The sequence below is a fragment of the Myxocyprinus asiaticus genome, chromosome 42, assembly GCF_019703515.2.
Source record: "Myxocyprinus asiaticus isolate MX2 ecotype Aquarium Trade chromosome 42, UBuf_Myxa_2, whole genome shotgun sequence".
NCBI classification, from domain to species: Eukaryota; Metazoa; Chordata; class Actinopteri; order Cypriniformes; family Catostomidae; genus Myxocyprinus; species Myxocyprinus asiaticus.
Genome location: NC_059385.1, coordinates 32865817 through 32884425, shown reverse-complemented (window position 1 = coordinate 32884425; position 18609 = coordinate 32865817). Strand labels below are relative to the sequence as shown.

At 38.0% G+C, this 18609-nt stretch overlaps 1 protein-coding gene across 3 annotated transcripts in view; it reads left to right on the top strand.

The window, feature by feature from the left end:
* LOC127432345 (tyrosine-protein kinase SYK-like) overlaps nt 1-18609 on the top strand; it is a 66268-nt gene that overhangs the window by 10628 nt on the left and 37031 nt on the right. For all 3 annotated transcript variants that reach the window (XM_051683294.1, XM_051683292.1, XM_051683293.1), the window contains 3 exons: nt 4853-5013; nt 13145-13292; nt 14228-14308. In XM_051683294.1, the coding sequence (XP_051539254.1) occupies nt 4853-5013; nt 13145-13292; nt 14228-14308 (390 nt within the window). The remainder of the gene's footprint in view (nt 1-4852; nt 5014-13144; nt 13293-14227; nt 14309-18609) is intronic.

Genomic DNA, 18609 nt, shown 5'->3' with positions numbered 1-18609 from the left:
ATGCTTAATCAACAATATGTGAAAAGACTCTAATGTTAATCTTAGCACACCAATCTATTAATATAATATTAATTAGTCAGACACTTATGTCTATTAAAATTATCATGAGCTCAACCTTGAAGCTAAACAATTTCCTTTAGAATCAAATGAAATAACATGATTTCAAAGCAGGTTTAAATTTAAGGTTTATTTGTAACAGTTGCAAGTTTAAGTTTAATAACTTGTATTATACACAGGTTCACATGAGTTTTCTTTTACTATATTGTATCTGAATGTCTCTGTGCATAAATATAAACTGGCCATATCAAATTTACTGTAACAGGAACTAGTTTTTGTATCAGAAGAAACACACTTGCCAGTCACAGCTGCATGTGTGTACAAAACTCAGTCATGCATTTCTCCACAAAGTCAGGAAGAATGTTATATTAATTTAGTAATGCTTGGATGTATGATTGTCAGTGTTTATGCATTAATTCCTATACTGCTTCACATAAAACCTGGTGATACCTGGTAAATAAAATAACTTGGTAAATATATATATATATATATATATATATATATATATATATATATATATATATATATATATATAACTAAGGTGACCTCAACATAGTGTGGACATCTCAAAACAAATTACATAAACTGTCATCACAAATGACATGTACTAAAATAACAAGCCTCAAATGGCAATGAACAATTTGTGGCAGTAAACTTCATTAATCAGCATGCCATTAATTCTGCTTCTGGTGAGTGTGCTAGTAGAGTAGGGCACTGATGATCTAACTAAAGTGGCAATATTTTTTATTCAGCTTGAGAAGGAGCTGATTCTCAAATTTTTTTGAGTCCATTCTTGCCCTCCTGGGACTGAAAATAAGCCCTGCTGTACCGAAAAGACATTCACAAGCTGCAGAAGCGGGTAAAGCAGTGTTGACCTTCAAAGACAACTTACAGACTGCTGGGAAGGACTTGAGAATTTCTTTGTCATCAGCTTTGCAGGCTAGGTAGCCATCTAACTGCTTGATACCTTCCTAGCCATGAGTAGGCTTCATGCTTGCAAAGAAGTCCTCTTCCTCAGAGGCACTGGAACCATCAACTGGTGTTTGATTCATAGTCTCTTCCTCCATATGGTCCTTGATGTAGTCCAGGCCTGAAATGGACATTTCCATAGATGCTAAGAATCAAAACTTCACTTTAATCATACACATTTCTCCAGATAAATATATCAAAAGAACAGCATTGTCCTATGTATTTCCAAGGTGCATTTAAAACTAACCTAAACAAATTGAGAATGTCAAGATAAAATTTGAGTTTGATATCTTTTAAAAATGATTTGGCTCAGTTTCTTTGAATCTTTAACTGATGACACTTTTCAAAAACAAAAACTAAAATAATCTTACTTACTTTGACAATGTGTTCATCCGATGTCCAGGATGTTTTATATTTCGGGACAAGGATTGCAGCTGCTATAAACTCTAGCTCTACCAGCATGTTTCCAAAGCGCTGCTGCAGGCCTCCTTGGATGGCATCCACCAGAGGTTTGCAGTACCTGGAGGTAATGTGAATTCGGTCCAGTTTCAAGATGAGGAGTGTCAAAGTAGGCAGAAGCCATCCCATCTGAACATCGATTTCAGCCTGAAGAATGTTGAGGGCTTTGGCTAGGGGGCTCATGGTTCTGGCATACTCTTCCAGAAAGGCAATTTCAACTGGACTCAACCTATCACACATTCAGACAACAACAATTAATAATTTCAAGTCATTACACTTTTAGGTGTGTGTGTGTGTGTGTGTGTGAGAGAGAGAGAGAGAGAGAGAGAGAGAGAGAGAGAGAGGGAAGTGTCATTTTACTGTATCTACTGTTTTACTGTTTCCCTGTATCTACTCCTATCAGATCCTTGAGTAGTTAAGCTACTACTCAAAGTAATGTGTATAAAAAAAAGTTTTACTATTAACATTACATTACTGGAACATGAATTTAAAGGAATTATAAAAAAACAGCACTTACATTGACAACTTGAGTGAAGTGCAGACAGTTCTGATAGCCCCCTCTCCCTGATCTTTAATGATTCGAAGCACTCTCTCAACGGCGAGAAATAAGGAATTCCACCTTGTTGTGTTGGGGCGGATCAGCTGAATTTTGCACATGTCTTCTATAATCTCTGCTGCAGCCGCAGATCTGCCACACTTATTCCATAGTGCATGGCACTTTGCAAATGCTGACCTGAACAGCTTCTTGTAGGTTTCATTTGAACAGGCTTTGGCTGCATCCACTGTGGAAACCAAGTTTAATAAGTGGCAGGCACAACGATGATGCTTTGGAAGTTGAAATTGTAAGCCATCATCCTCATCTAAAACAGCTGTGACCTCTAAAAAGTCCACCTCGACACCATCCACATCCTCATCATCTCCATTACACATCACATCACTTATCTCATCTTCAGTCTCATCTGAAGCAGAGTTGTTGTTCTCATCTTGCTCTCCGTATATACGGAATGCCTTTAAAAAATTTGACCCGTTGTCCGTAGTAGTTCGAACAACCTTTTTCTGTATTCCAAATTCAGAATGTATGTAATTTAGAGCGCAAGCCAAAACATCAAAAGTGTGTGGGCCTTTGAGCTGCCTGCATGCTAGTGCTACTGAACACCTCTCCAGGCTCTTAGGATCAACCCAGTGGGCAGTGACACCAATGAAACCTCTTCTCCTTGAACTCCAACAATCTGTTGTAGTTGCTATGAAATCTATTTCTGACATTGCGTTTTTCATATTAGTCTTCATCTTAAGTGCTGCCTCATCCATCTTACGTCGCATAGTGGCCCTTGACATGAGAGAGGTGTTAGGCTGAAGATCATGCAAGAAAGCTTTAAATGATGATGGTTGTTCCACCACATTAAAGGGTTGGAGACTCTGGGTCACAAAATTCAACACTGCATGATCAACATTCTTCTGTGTGACTAGCTTAGTTTCTCCCAACGTCAACTGTCTGGAGGTCGAAGGAGCCTTGTCGCTCTCCATTTTTCTTTTCCTTGGCGCTGTTAGGGCAGTATATCTCTGCAAGTGGCTACCATGCTTTCTCTGCAAAAAGGAAACATTCAAAAAATGAACTACATATCCAGAGATCAGTCTCCCTCCCTTTGAGAAATAAAATAAATATTTCATGTGGTTTTAGCATGTCATAGATGTAAGCAACAGAGTACAATATTTTCAGCACAGGCTTAGATCACAGTCTTTGGAAGCTGAACATTTAAAAAAAATAAATCAAATAATTAAAAATAAAAAACAATTTTGGTTAATAAGGAGCACTCAGACTGCCAACTGTTTAAGCATCATACGCTGCATGCAAAACTAGGTCAAAATAGAATTTATATTCCAACATAAAGTATTAATATCGATTGATTGTCATTTCACAATACCGGAGCACTCAGCTTCAAAAACTACAAACTTCGGTAAAATCAACTAACTTAACATACACAATGAAATCGTTAGCTACAGTTAGATTACTCAATTAAAAATGACCACCAGAATGAAAATGGCTTACCTCGACATGGTTCCTTAGATTTGAAGGAGAATTCTTGTAAGAAGAAATTTTACAGGGCCGAGGCAGGCAGAGCAGGCAATTGAAAATGAAGGACTCTTTCTTCTTTTCAACGACTTCAAAAAAATCACGCAAATAAGGCCACGGGTGTTGTGGCAAGTTAGAGTCAGGAGTTTCTTCCATCATTTATGAAGGCACTGGCACTCTCAGTCTCAAAATGTTAACACTGAACTGTATTCGTGTGTAGATACCGCCAAGCGGCAACCAAAACAAGTTCAAAACAGAGCGTGCGTTGTACCCTGATTGGTGGCTTGCCGTGTGCCCGACCATTTAAGTTAACTTTTTTATCCACTAATAAATAAAAGGAACGACTGATTTCGCAAAATGTAGTTGAGTAAAAGCATTTGACTTTGAAATGTAGTGAAGTTAAAGTAAAAAGTCTCCCCAAATGGAAATACTTCAGTAAAGTACAGATACGCGAAAAAGTTACTTAAGTACAGTAACAAATTACATTTACTTCGTTACTGTCCACCACTGGGCTATTATCAATAGTGACTGTATCGGTATGCACTTCTACAGGTTGATTTTGATTTTGAACAATTAAATTCATTTATTAAAACCAAAAAAATATTTAAAAATTCAAATTACGCTTAAAAAATAAAATGAAATATAATCAAAATGGTCAAAAAACATTATACTAAATCAAAACATCTGACTCTCCTCCAACTTCTTCTACCGGCCACTTTTGCAAAGACTTAAAAATCACACAGGCGGAACAATACCAATACAAATTAGATCACAAAATACAACAGTAACTATAAACATAATGATAATAATTGAAAAATAAGCCATGACCTATAGATAGTTTAACACAAATGTTATTAAAAAAAAATGTCATAAGATGGCTACAACTCTGATCATCTTTGATGGTACACTATACATGTACATAGTTTGGTCATGAACTTTATTACCACCTGCTGGTGGAATCTCCAATCTGCAAATGCAGGAACTGAATTTGGATTTTGTGCCGAAAACAGATCTGCTTCTGAAACGTCTTAGTGCAACGATCTAATTCTCAGGAAAATAGCAAATTGTGCTTTGCGCCACTTCATTAACATATGAAGTTAATATACACAGATAGCGCAATCATTCCCACCCACACCCACTTGCACTTTTTGCTGGCAAAATCACCTACTCTAAAATCACAGTCAACTAAGTCTCCTGTGTCCATGAGTATTCAGTCCATTTCCTGAAACAGGTGCATTTTGTTAGTTTGTTGAGTTTTGTGTGTTGTTTTGTTTCATTTTGTTTGTTTTGTTGCAGGGCTCAGCTCTCGATCAGGCTATCATCAGCCAGAGGCCTCAGCTAGAGAAACTCATTGCAACAACAGCGCATGAAAAGATGCCATGGTTCCATGGCAAGATAGACCGTGAGGACTCAGAGCAGCGTTTGCTCAGGAACCCACACATCAATGGCAAATTCCTGTAAGTGTTCCCTTAAAGACCCAATCACTTCTGTCACTTCTGACATGTTGGAGAATCTACTTTGAAACTGTAGCTTGCCAAAAGTAAAACCACTGTTTTGAGAAAAGTAGCTTGTTACAAGAACTATTTAACAGCTTAACTAATATCACACTGCTTAATGTAGTTAATGGTGCTGTAAAAAAATTTTTTTGGTAACCTTAAATAAAAGTTCCCTTTGTTAATAGTTTAAAAAATGGGTTCATTAATTATTAATATGTACAGTAATTTACAGTTGCATTATAAATCATTGATATGTGATTTTAATAACAGTAATAAAAAGGACATATTTAATGCAATACTTGCCAAACAGTGAGCAACTGAACCAACATGTTATAAATACTTAATAAATAAATGTATTCATGCTTATATTAATAAAAACATTAAATGCCTCATTCACGATTTATGCCACAAAATCAGAAAAAATAGACTATTATAGTCAGATTAAAAGGAGGGATTATGTCATATACCTTTTATTAACTAACATTAACAAAGATGAATAAATTATGTAAAGAAAAAGTTTGTTCATTGTTTGTTTATGATACCTAATGCATTAACTAATTTTAATGAATGGAACCTTATTGTAAAGTGTTACCATATATTTCCATATGTTACTTAGTTGAATAAGTGTTACTAAGTATTAATAACGTGAAGTAAAATGTCTTTTTTTTTTTTTTTTGGCAAGTATTGATAATCTCTTTATTCATGTTGTTATTCATGATTTATTCAACTACATATCAATGACTTATAATGCATTTGTAAATGAGTTATTGATCATTGATGAACCCCTTTATTAACCCTTAACAAAGGGAACATGAATGTTAAGTGTCACCGATTTTTTAATACTACTCATAAAATGTCCCTACTATCTAACAGATCACTGAAATAAACTCAGCAAAAAAGAAACGTCCCTTTTTTAGGACACTGTATTTTAAAGTTAATTTTGTAAAAATCCAAATAACTTTACTGATCTTTATTGTAAAGGGTTTAAACAATGTTTTCCATGCTTGTTCAATGAACCATAAACAATTAATGAACATGCACCTGTGGAACGGTCGTTAAGACACTAACAGCTTACAGATGGTAAGCAATTAAGGTCACAGTTATAAAAACTTAGGACACTAAAGAGACCTTTCTACTGACTCTGAAAAACACCAAAAGAATGATGCCCAGTGTCCCTGCTTATCTGCATGAACGTGCCTTAGGCATGCTGCATGGAGGCATGAGAACTGCAGATGTGGCCAGGGCAATAAATTGCAATGTCCGTACTGTGAGACGCCTAAGACAGTGCTACAGGGAAACAGGAAGGACAGCTGATCGTCCTCGCAGTGGCAGACCACATGTAACAACACCTGCACAGGATCGGTACATCCAAATATCACACCTGCGGAATAGGTTCAGGATAGCAACAACAACTGCCTGAGTTAGACCAGGAATGCACAATCCCTCCATCAGTGCTCAGACTGTCTGCAATAGGCTGAGAGAGTCTGGACTGAGAGCTTGTAGGCCCATTGTAAGGCAGGCCCTTACCAGACATCACCAGCAACAACGTCGCCTATGGGCACAAACCCACCTTCGCTGGACCAGACAGGACTGGCAAAAAGTGCTCTTCACTGACGAGTCATGGTTTTGTCTCACCAGGGGTGATGGTCAGACTCACGTTTATCATCGAAGGAATGAGCGTTACACCGAGGCCTGTACTCTGGAGCGGGATCGATTTGGAGGTGGAGGGTCCGTCATGGTCTGGGGCGGTGTGTCACATCATCGGACTGAGCTTGTTGTCATTGAAGGTAATCTCAACGCTGTGCGTTACAGGGAAGACATCTTCCTCCATCATGTGGTACCATTCCTGCAGGCTCATCCTGATATGACCCTCCAGCATGACAATGCCACCAGCCATACTGCTAGTTCTGTGTGTGATTTCCTGCAAGACAGGAATGTCAGTGTTCTGCCATGGCCAGCGAAGAGCCCGGATCTCAATCCCATTGAGCACGTCTGGGACCTGTTGGATCGGAGGGTGAGGGCTAGGGCCATTCCACCCAAAAATGTCCGGGAACTTGCAAGAGCCTTGGTGGAAGAGTGAGGTAACATCTCACAGCAAGAACTGGCAAATCTGGTGCAGTCCATGAGGAGGAGATGCACTGCAGTACTTAATGCAGCTGGTGGCCACACCAGATACTGACTGTTACTTTTGATTTTGACCCCCCCTTTGTTCAGGGACACATTATTCCATTTCTGTTAGTCACATGTCTATGAAACTTGTTCAGTTTATGTCTTAGTTGTTGAATCTTTTTCTGTTTATACAAATATTTACACGTTAAATTTGCTGAAAATAAAAGTAGTTGAAAGTGAGAGGATATTTCTTTTTTGCTGAGTTTAGGTGTCCTGAGAAATCAAACCTGTCACTGTGACAGCACTAGACTCTGTAAACAGCAAAAAGAGTCAGAGGGGCACTCGATAAAAAAAAGTAGCCAATCAGAAGTTAACATTATTTTGCATGTTCAGATTTTCTGATATCAGGTTGGCTGACATGTCTTTGGAGAATTCGATTTTGGAGAGAGGGTGTGTGATTGAAGTTAGCAAAAAGGTGGAAGAAAAACAGCAGAAATCACATAAAGCACCTTTAAGTTAATAGCTTTTTAGTTAGTTAAGCCCAAACACTGGTAAGTAATAAAACAAGTCTTTGGATTAAGACACAGTTAGACATATTAAACAATAAGATACAGTTAAAAGTTAAATTATATTATACATATTGTATTTTACAAAATTGAGATGTATAAGAAAAATTAAAATAAGATTTTGGATTTTATAAAGTTGTTACTTTGAAGAATCACTCAGAACTCCAATAAAACATTACAATTAAATAATTTGATTGTTTTACATCAAATGACAGTATTACATTTTGTATATATATATATATATATATATATATATATATATATATATATATATATATATATATATATATATATATATATATTTTTTTTAAGATTTATTTATTTATTTATTTTACTTGAATCTTATTAGGATTAAAACCTACTGAACAATTATGGAAATAAAAAAATATATAGTTTATTTATTTAAATAAGGCACACATCAAATAGATTACTGAGTTGAATTAATGTAAGCTGAACTGCATGCATCATATATCGCAAACTTTTTGGACCGTAGCGCCTCTAAAGTGAAAGAAAGAAAGAAGCTAAAGAACTAAAGGCAGGCACTTGTGGTTTCCGCTGCATGACACTGTTTCACAGGACTTCCTGAAGTGACCAGAGACGGTGTGGAGGCGGAAACCAAGAGCAGGGCTGGGTGGGGGGTAGCTTGTACTGTGTCTTTAAATAGAACACTTACAACTATCTTAAAAGATGTGTATGAAATTGAGCCTACAGAAAAATGGAAAAAAAAGAAAGCTTGTTTACAAGACAAATATGGTCTCATCAATTTTACTTTGTTGAGAATTGTTAAGTAGCTTTTCTACTTCCTAGTTTTCAACAAATATTTACTTTATTAATATAGTTACTAATTATTAATATTGTTATTAATATTGTTGCACCTGAATTTTCTCAGTTGTGTTGTACAAATTCAGAATCTTCTTACTCCATAAAAATGTACTGTACTTCAAATTACTGCTACAAAATACATTATAAGAAACAAGGTAAAAGCATCTGCAAAACAAACCTTTACAACATTTTTGCAAACTTTGTCTTATTTACTTATTTGTTATTTTGATTTATAGTTGATTTATAAATGAGTGTATACTCATCATTACAAATATTAATTACTATAAATGTTTGTATGAATTCGTAGTTAATTTTTCTATTAACGTATTTACCTGGTTAGATTTTTTAAAATAATGTCCTTTGTTATATATATATATACAGTCAGGGTTGTGAGGGTTACTTTTGAAATGTATTCCACTACAGATTACAGAATATATGCTGTAAAATATCATTTGTAATGTTTTCCGTTAGATTAATCAAAGTCAGTAATGTGTTCTAAATACTTTGGATTACTTCTTCAGCACTGGTAGATTTTTTCACTTGTTTTGACTATAAAAACTCTGCCAGTACAGTAAGACAAAATACACATGTTCAAAATACATTCTCTGAAAAACTTAAACATCTTATGCAGTGTTGTTTCTAAAACAAGATAAATCAAATTGATCTTGTTTTAAGGGTTTTTAGATATTTTTCAGGACAACAATACAAAAATTATTATCAAGAATATGATTTTTGCCCTAATAGCAAAGATCTTACTAGAAAAAAAAGAAATTATGATCCAACATTAATTTTCTTGATAAAAAATATGATCGTGCCTGCTAACGTGCATGTAAAATGGCTAGAAATAGCATTTTAGCTTAACATAAAGCTGACAATTTACACAAGGATTATTTATATTTCTTCTGCTCCAAACTTACTTCAAATGTACTTCTCTGTCTGCTCATATGAATGTAACACTTCATAAGAGTGTATCACCGCTGTTCAAATACACTTTGGATCGCATCATTTATATGTAAACATTTTTCCATCTGAAAGGACTAAATATTAAATGAAACAAATGACAATAAAATGTAAAGCAATCTCTTCAGTAATCAAAATACATTTTGAATGTAACTGTATTATAATTACCAATGATTTAAATTGTAACTGTAGTGGAATACAGTTACTTATATTTTGTATTTTAAATACGTAATCCTGTTACATGTAATTCATTACTCCCCAACCCTGTATACAGTATATATATACAACAGTTATTTCTGGTCCTCGAATCTGACTGGATGAGAGACGTTCCATGAGTACTGATGGTCTCACACCATCAGCACTCGGAGCACTTCACTGTTTGTATCACTCTGCTTCTGTTTGTGCCATTCTAAACTAAAGTGTAAGAGCAGTGCAAATGTGTTAAGAGCTGTCTGTCTCTTTACATTTAATATTATGACATTACACATTTTAGGTGGAGGCAAAAGACCCTTTTTGTGTAATATGAGCCAGTTGGTGATGTGAAGTAAGTCAGCATCAGTCAGTGTTTACATTCAACAGCACTCCGTGATCGCTCGGATTACTACTACACTACTAAAGCTAGGAAATAGCTTTAAACAGCTTTAAACTAACAACCTCAGCATTAAGGCTTATCACAGCTGAGAGACACAACAGACTGATTAATTACACAAACTCAAGGCACTTACCTCTTACCGGAGTTTCTACATTGGAGAGAAAATACTGTTCAAAAAGGAGATTGCGGTTTCTATAGTGAGACACTTGCATACCAGCTACTGTGAAATAGGGAGGAATATCCCTGCCTGAACGGCTATTTTTCCACAGAGGAAATAGGATGAATTTCACCCATACAAACACACACACACACATCCTTATTTCTCCAATAACAATTTAGAAACAGCCCAAGCCATGATACTAATAGTCAAAGGCATAGATTTGGCTTGAACATTGGGGGGGGGGGGGGTTACAGTATGAAGAATTTACATGTTTCCATTGATCATAGTATAATGATCAATGGAAGCATGCACAAAAGCATATTTTTATGACCATACTCAATTTTTCCTTTTTTTTTTTTCAATTTACTTGTTCATTGAACTGCTGCAGCCTGGAGAGAGAGAGAGAGAGAGAGAGAGAGAGAGAGAGAGAGAGAGAGAGAGAGAGAGAGAGAGAGAGTGGGATATTGCTATAAATATATATATATATATATATATATATATATATATATATATATATATATATATATATATACAGGTGCATCTCAATAAATTAGAATGTTGTGGAAAAGTTCATTTATTTCAGTAATTCAACTCAAATTGTGAAACTCGTGTATTAAATAAATTCAATGCACACAGACTGAAGTAGTTTAAGTCTTTGGTTCTTTTAATTGTGATGATTTTGGCTCACATTTAACAAAAACCCACCAATTCACTATCTCAAAAAATTAGAATACATCATAAGACCAATAAAAAAAATATTTTTAGTGAATTGTTGGCCTTCTGGAAAGTATGTTCATTTACTGTATATGTACTCAATACTTGGTAGGGGCTCCCTTTGCTTTAATTACTGCCTCAATTCGGCGTGGCATGGAGGTGATCAGTTTGTGGCACTGCTGAGGTGGTATGGAAGCCCAGGTTTCTATGACAGTGACCTTCAGCTCATCTGCATTTTTTGGTCTCTTGTTTCTCATTTTCCTCTTGACAATACCCCATAGATTCTCTATGGGGTTCAGGTCTGGTGAGTTTGCTGGCTAGTCAATCACACCAACACCATGGTCATTTAACCAACTTTTGGTGCTTTTGGCAGTGTGGGCAGGTGCCAAATCCTGCTGGAAAATGAAATCAGCATCTTTAAAAAGCTGGTCAGCAGAAGGAAGCATGAAGTGCTCCAAAATGTCTTGGTAAATGGGTGCAGTGACTTTGGTTTTCAAAAAACACAATGGACCAACACCAGCAGATGACATTGCACCCCAAATCATCACAGACTGTGGAAACTTAACACTGGACTTCAAGCAACTTGGGCTATGAGCTTCTTCACCCTTCCTCCAGACTCTAGGACCTTGGTTTCCAAATGAAAAACAAAACTTGCTCTCATCTGAAAAGAGGACTTTGGACCACTGGGCAACAGTCCAGTTCTTCTTCTCCTTAGCGTAGGTAAGACGCCTCTGACGTTGTCTGTGGTTCAGGAGTGGCTTAACAAGAGGAATACGACAACTGTAGCCAAATTCCTTGACACGTCTGTGTGTGGTGGCTCTTGATGCCTTGACCCCAGCCTCAGTCCATTCCTTGTGAAGTTCACCCAAATTCTTGAATCGATTTTGCTTGACAATCATAAGGCTGCGGTTCTCTCGGTTGGTTGTGCATCTTTTTCTTCCACACTTTTTCCTTCCACTCAACTTTCTGTTAACATGCTTGGATACAGCACTCTGTGATCAGCCAGCTTCTTTGGCAATGAATGTTTGTGGCTTACCCTCCTTGTGAAGGGTGTCAATGATTGTCTTCTGGACAACTGTCAGATCAGCAGTCTTCCCCATGATTGTGTAGCCTAGTGAACCAAACTGAGAGACCATTTTGAAGGCTCAGGAAACCTTTGCAGGTGTTTTGAGTTGATTAGCTGATTGGCATGTCAACATATTCCAGTTTTTTGAGATCGTGATATGGTGGGTTTTTGTTAAATGTGAGCCAAAATCATCACAATTAAAAGAACCAAAGACTTAAACAACTTCAGTCTGTGTGCACTGAATTTATTTAATACACGAGTTTCACAATTTGAGTTGAATTACTGAAATAAATGAACTTTTCCACGACATTCTAATTTATTGAGATGCACCTGTATATATATATTTTTTTTTTTTTTTTTTTTTTGCTGAAGCATTTATTGGCTTACCCAATACATCCAGTATAAACCAGTAACAAGTGTGGACACACCTATTTATTTCTATTTTCCACATTTTAGAATAATAGTAAAGTCAAAAAATAAAACTCAATTGTAAGTATGGTAATAATGCGGTGACAAAAATGTTTAGATCAAAGTTATATTATATTTTTGTTTATTAAAAGAAGCCACTACATGAGGTTTTTAAGCAGTATTAAATGAGTTCTCATGTATACTGGACATTTGTTGGCTTATTTTACTCCACTATCTGAGTCTAATCCATTTTTCTTTCTTTTTTTTTTTTTTTTTTTTTTTTTTTAAGTGTTTGCTGTTCTTTATAAATAAATAAATAACAAATCATACATAGGCACAGGTATATTTTTCTATTAATATATATATATATATATATATATATATATATATATATATATATATATATATATATATATATATATATATAACTACTTTCAAGCTTTTAAAGCTTTGCCTGTGTAAAGGAATCACAAATGCAGCCAAGTTTGTCCAAACTTTTGACTGCCATTGTTTACTGAATCGCATTCTTTTTTCTTTAAAAATCATCTGCACAGTTTTTATCCTATAGCGCTATCTAGTGGCGATCTCATTATATAGCATAAAGTCTTATAATAAGAGCCTTCTCAGAACCTAAAATACTGTGACTAGTACTCTAACATTCAAACATTTACCATATAATTCTCTCCTCCTGACAGAATAAGACAGAGAGAAACCAATGGCAGAATGGTGTCCTATGCACTCTGTCTGCTACATAATAACCAAGTCATGCACTATCGTATTGATAAGGATAAGGCAGGCAAACTCTCCATTCCTGATGGCAAGAAGTTCGACACACTTTGGCAGGTAATTTAAACCAATAGACATTATTTCAAAGCTGATTATAAAGCAGATGATGTGGGGGAATGTTTAGAGTCAATAAATAATGACCCCAGATAATTAGCAAAGATATTATTCATTTATTTGTTTGTTTGTTTGTCTGTTCTATGAGCTATCATCTATAATTTTCTTGAAAATGGTGACCAGAAGGACATATACACTGTTATATTTAGATTTCCTGGTTGGGGATGAATGGTTATGTGGCTGTAAATGATGCAGTGCACTGCATCAAAGGTTGAGCTTTTAGGTAAATACCAGAGCTAGGCTTTTAACTAGCCCTGATAAACACTCATTCATATGTGGAGCACTAGAGAGCATTAAACTTAGGAGAGCACTAGGTCATTTGAATGAGGTGGGTTTATTTGTATGAGAATGCTGATATAGAAATTGTTTAGATGTTTTTGACTTACACACTGTAGGTGATGCATCACACCACTAGTGTTCTTACCCTGTGTTGCACTGTGTAGCTTTTCAAAGGTGTGCTGATTGTATTTTTAGCATATAAAGAAATAGGATGTTGTTGGTTGTTATATTTTGTAAGTTTTTTGTCAGTGTGCTGGTAGGGAATTGTTTGTAAATGCAATGCATATTTATGCAACCTATATAGACACACTATATAATGCTTCCTGTTTCTTGATATCAACATTCAAGGCAGAGGAATTCTTACCAAAATGCATTACACTGATGATTGTTATATCACTTCGTGGTTATGTAAAGGGAATTGATCATTTGTGCAAACAAAGTATTTCGCTTTCACTTTATCTAGACCCTTTGCTGAAACAAAATGACAGCAAATACATTGTCTCGCACAAATGGTCAGTCCCTCTGAAATTAACCACAAAACATAAACAATGACAGTGAAGGCGACCTAACTTCAGTGCTTCATGTGTTGTATACTTTAGCTAGTAGAACACTACTCTTACAAGCCTGACGGCCTGCTCAGAGTGCTTACCGAGTCCTGCCTGAGATCATCACATTCAGAGGTATGTACATTTACAACTATCCTCAAACGAATATGTGAGAGTGTGTTGTAACATTTGTCTGTATAAGAATGCTTTCATGTACAGTAAAGACATCAACACACTGATGATATGAACCACTTTTGAGCCTGTCCTTCTCTTATAAGCATACAACATGCAATAGCATGCATGTTGCTCTATTTAAAATGTGCACAAATAATGTTCAATTACAGCTCCACTATAGGCTATTAACATGAAAACGCAAATGGAGTAAACACATTCCATTACAATGTGAACCAAACACAGAATTTAGAATGTTTTTTTTGCTTTTTTTTAAGTCACTTGAATAAATGCATCTGTTAAATAAATGCATGTAAATGTTATTCACCCAGTAATCTCAGGCTGAGTTTGGAATGGCATACTACCATACTACTCTTTATATTTCTGCCAAGTACCGTAGTAGGAGTAATATGGGTAGTGCCATTCTGAACTCACCCACTGTGTAAGGTCTTGTTAGTATGATAAACTATAGTGTCATTTCCTGGGGTTGTCGGGTCTGTATGACAAAGACAGCCCAATGACAAATAAAACCAGCCCAGTAGCAAAACTCTTAATTACAGCACATATTTTCCTATTAAGCATTTTCAGATTTCCTTTCATTTGTAGGCCTACTATGTAAGTTTGCACTAACTTTTACAAAATTTAAGTTTAAGAAATGTCAAGCTCACTAAAATTTGAAAATAAATTGAGCATGACAAATTCAGTGTAATTTCTGAACAGTGTACTATATTGTATTGTATTATTTACAAATGAATGAAATCCAATACTTTTCAAATGAGGCGAGACAGGCTTTGGGGTGACTTGGATAATATAAATGCATGCAGTTCTGTGCTGCTTTTACTTTATATGCCTGTCACGGCTCCGGTGAGTTTGTCGTTTGTTTTGTATGTTTTGTCATTTTCTCTCCCTCATGTCTCGCAGGCACGGCCGGCATACATGATCAGCGTTTCCATGGCAACACTGATTGTTCCAGTGGGAACGCTGATCATGCCACTGATTAGTGTGCCGAGTAACACCTGTTCTTCTCTAATTCACTCCCTTCTTAAGCCCGTCGTGTTCTCAGTATCTTTGCAAGATTGTTGTTTGATGTTGAGTACTAACTCTCTCTGCCTAGTTGGTCCTGTCTCGTGTATCTGTTGGTTGCCTGTGTGTCGGGTGTGTGGATGCCTTCCAGTATTGCTGTGTGTCAGCTGGTCTTCCACGGAGGATACCTCGTCTCTGCCCGCGTGCCGGGAGTTATGATCGCCCATCTCAACTGGGTGTTGTTCTGCACCTCACTAAGCTTTAACGGAGGATTCTACGAATCTGTTCCTGACTTCCACAATGCACACACTCATCCTGCGAACACACTCTTCACGGATTGCCCCTTGCATGACTACAATGGGCACGCCACCGGAGATCGCTTCCTGCTGCAGCCGGCATTGGGATTTTCTACGTTCCTCAACCCAGTAACTGCTCAAGTCAAGTCAAGTCAAGTAATTTTTATTTATATAGCGCCTTTCACAACACACAACGTTTCAAAGCAGCTTTACAGAAGATCAGGCATTAACAGAAGATAAAACTGTAATATCTGTAATGTCTTAGAGTCATCATTGTGTAGTTTGATAAAATACGATTTTGAATTGTGTTTAAAAATAAGTAATTAAATAATAATTGTATTTATATCCCCAGTAAGCAAGCCAAAGGCGACTGTGGCAAGGAACACAAAACCCCATAAGATGTTGGTTAATGGAGAAAAATAACCTTGGGAGAAACCAGACTCACTGTGGGAGCTCATTATTATTGTTAATAAAACCTTTGAACTGTTCCTCTGCTCTTGGGTCTGTTTGTCTCACTTTTGTTGGTATGGTCCCAGCGGAGGAATCCACTTTTCGCTCCGTCCTCTCTCAGCAGGGAGTCTTGCTGGGACATCAGCAGGATCAAATCGCTGCCTCAAACCGGGCTTTGGAGATGATGGCTTTGCAGCTCGCCGAGCTCACCTCCTTTGTTCAGCAGCTCTGCCTATCTTCTGATGCTGGACCATCTCAGGAAGCTTCCTTACCGGCTCCGGCGGTTCCTCTGGATCCTGGACGCTTTGAAGCTCGCATTCCCCCTCCAGTCCCATATTCAGGCGAGACTGAATCCTGCAGCGCATTCCTTTCACAATGTTCCCTGTTCTTCACGTTACAGCCCTCCACTTTCACTTTGGATATGATGAAGGTGGACTGTGTTATTAGGCTCCTCACTGGAAGGGCTGGCGAATGGGGCACTGCCATATGGGACAACAGATATCCCTGCTGCACTTCCTATCATGTCTTTACCACAGAGCTCCGCCGAGTGTTTGATCGCTCAGCTCAAGGTCGGGAGGCGGCGAGGGTTTTATCTGGACTGTCTCAAGGAGATTGACGAGTATTAGATTATGCGATTGAATTTCGCACCCTAGCTGATTCTTGTAAGTGGAATGACCTATGCTATGTGGGATCGATTTCTGCATGGTCTTTCTGACGACATTCTGGATGAGATTTATTCTTTGGATTTGCCTCCGCGCTTCGATGACTTGGTGGATTTGGCTATCTGAGACGATCAACACCTGACCCTATGCCGTCACCACCATTGATGCCGCTTTCCACCTACCCTGGCGGCTGATCCTCCTACCCGTTCTGCCTCTCCAGCCAACTCGCCAAAATCACAAGTCGCTAGAACTCAAATCTCACACAGGGAGAAACAACGACATCTCGTTAATGGATTGTGTTTTTATTGTGCTGCTTTCTGCTTCTTGTCTGGTAAAAGACATCGCTTCTTCGTCGGTAGGAGAGGGGTTACTGGCGAGCGCAACACCTTTGGACAAAACCCCTGGACTTCGGACACTTCTCCCGGCCCGGCTGCAGTATGGATCTGCCTGTCACACGGTTTCTGCCTTGGTTGATTCTCCGGAATCAACCAAGGCTGAAGGGAACTTTATGGATTTCGAATTGGCTTCTAAGTGGTGACTTCCTATGGTCCAGTTGGAAAGACCCATCACCGCCCACGCCCTTAGTGGCATGCCACTGTCCGTCATCACCCAATCCAGAAAGCTGGTCACCTTCGTCTCTGGGAATCATACGGAGCAGTTGTTCTTCTACCTTATCCAATCTCCATTGGCACCGGTAGTGTTGAGGCATCCTTGGTTGTTACGCACAACCCACACGTAGACTGGTCAACCAACACTGTTCTAGCTTGGAGTCCTTATTGTTTGTTGCACTCTCTTAACTCTGCTGTTTCCCCTGTCCAGTCTTGTGTTTCATTGCAGGACAAACCAGCGGACCTGTCCAGAGTACCGTAGACATACCATGACTTGAGGGCACTATTCAGCCGGTCCTGGGCCGCAAGCCTTTCCTCATCGCCCATATGACTGTGCGATTGAACTGCATCCTGGTACTTCGTCACCTCAGGGATGGCTGTATTTACTCTTGGCTCCAGAGAGGGAGGCCATGAACAGTTATATCAATGATTTTCTGGCAGCCGGTCTCATTCACCCTTTCTTTTCGCCGCCAGAGGCGCAAGTGTTCTTATTCGTGGAGAAAAAGGATGGCTCGCTTAGACCCTATATAGATTATCAGGGGCTGAATGACATCACGGTAAAAAATCGCTATCCTTTAGCCTTCTCTTGCAGGGAACGGCCGTATTTATGAAGTTGATCCTTCACAACGATTATCACCTTGTCCGGATTAGGAAGGGGGATGAGTGGAAGATGGCTTTTAACACACATAGGGGGCACTTTGAATATTTGGTTATGCCTTTTGGATTGGTCAACACCCCCGCTGTCTTCCAGGGGCTTGTGAATGACGTGCTTAGAGACATGGTCGATCGTTTTGTGTTTGTCTTGATGATATTCTTGATGATATTCTGAACATCTTCCAGAATATCCAGGACCATGTGCAGCACATCAGGCAGGTGCTTCAGTGACTATTAGAGAATCGGCTGTTTGTCAAGATGGAGAAGTGCGCTTTTCATGCACAGTCAGTTCCGTTCCTGGGGTTCATCTTTTTGTCAAAGGGAGTGTGCATGGACCCGACTAAGGTTAAAGCTGTCTCCAGATTCTTGCAAGGCATTGCAGAGGTTTCTGGGGTTCGCAAATTTTTATCGGAGGTTTATAAGGAACTACAGTCAGCTCTCCACACCTCTGACGGACCTCACCTCCACATGCACTGACTTTTGTTGGTCCTCACGAGCTGAGGCCACGTTTTCTAAATTAAAGGAGCAATCCTGCAAGTCAGTTCGTGGTGGAGGTGGATGCATCCAAGGTT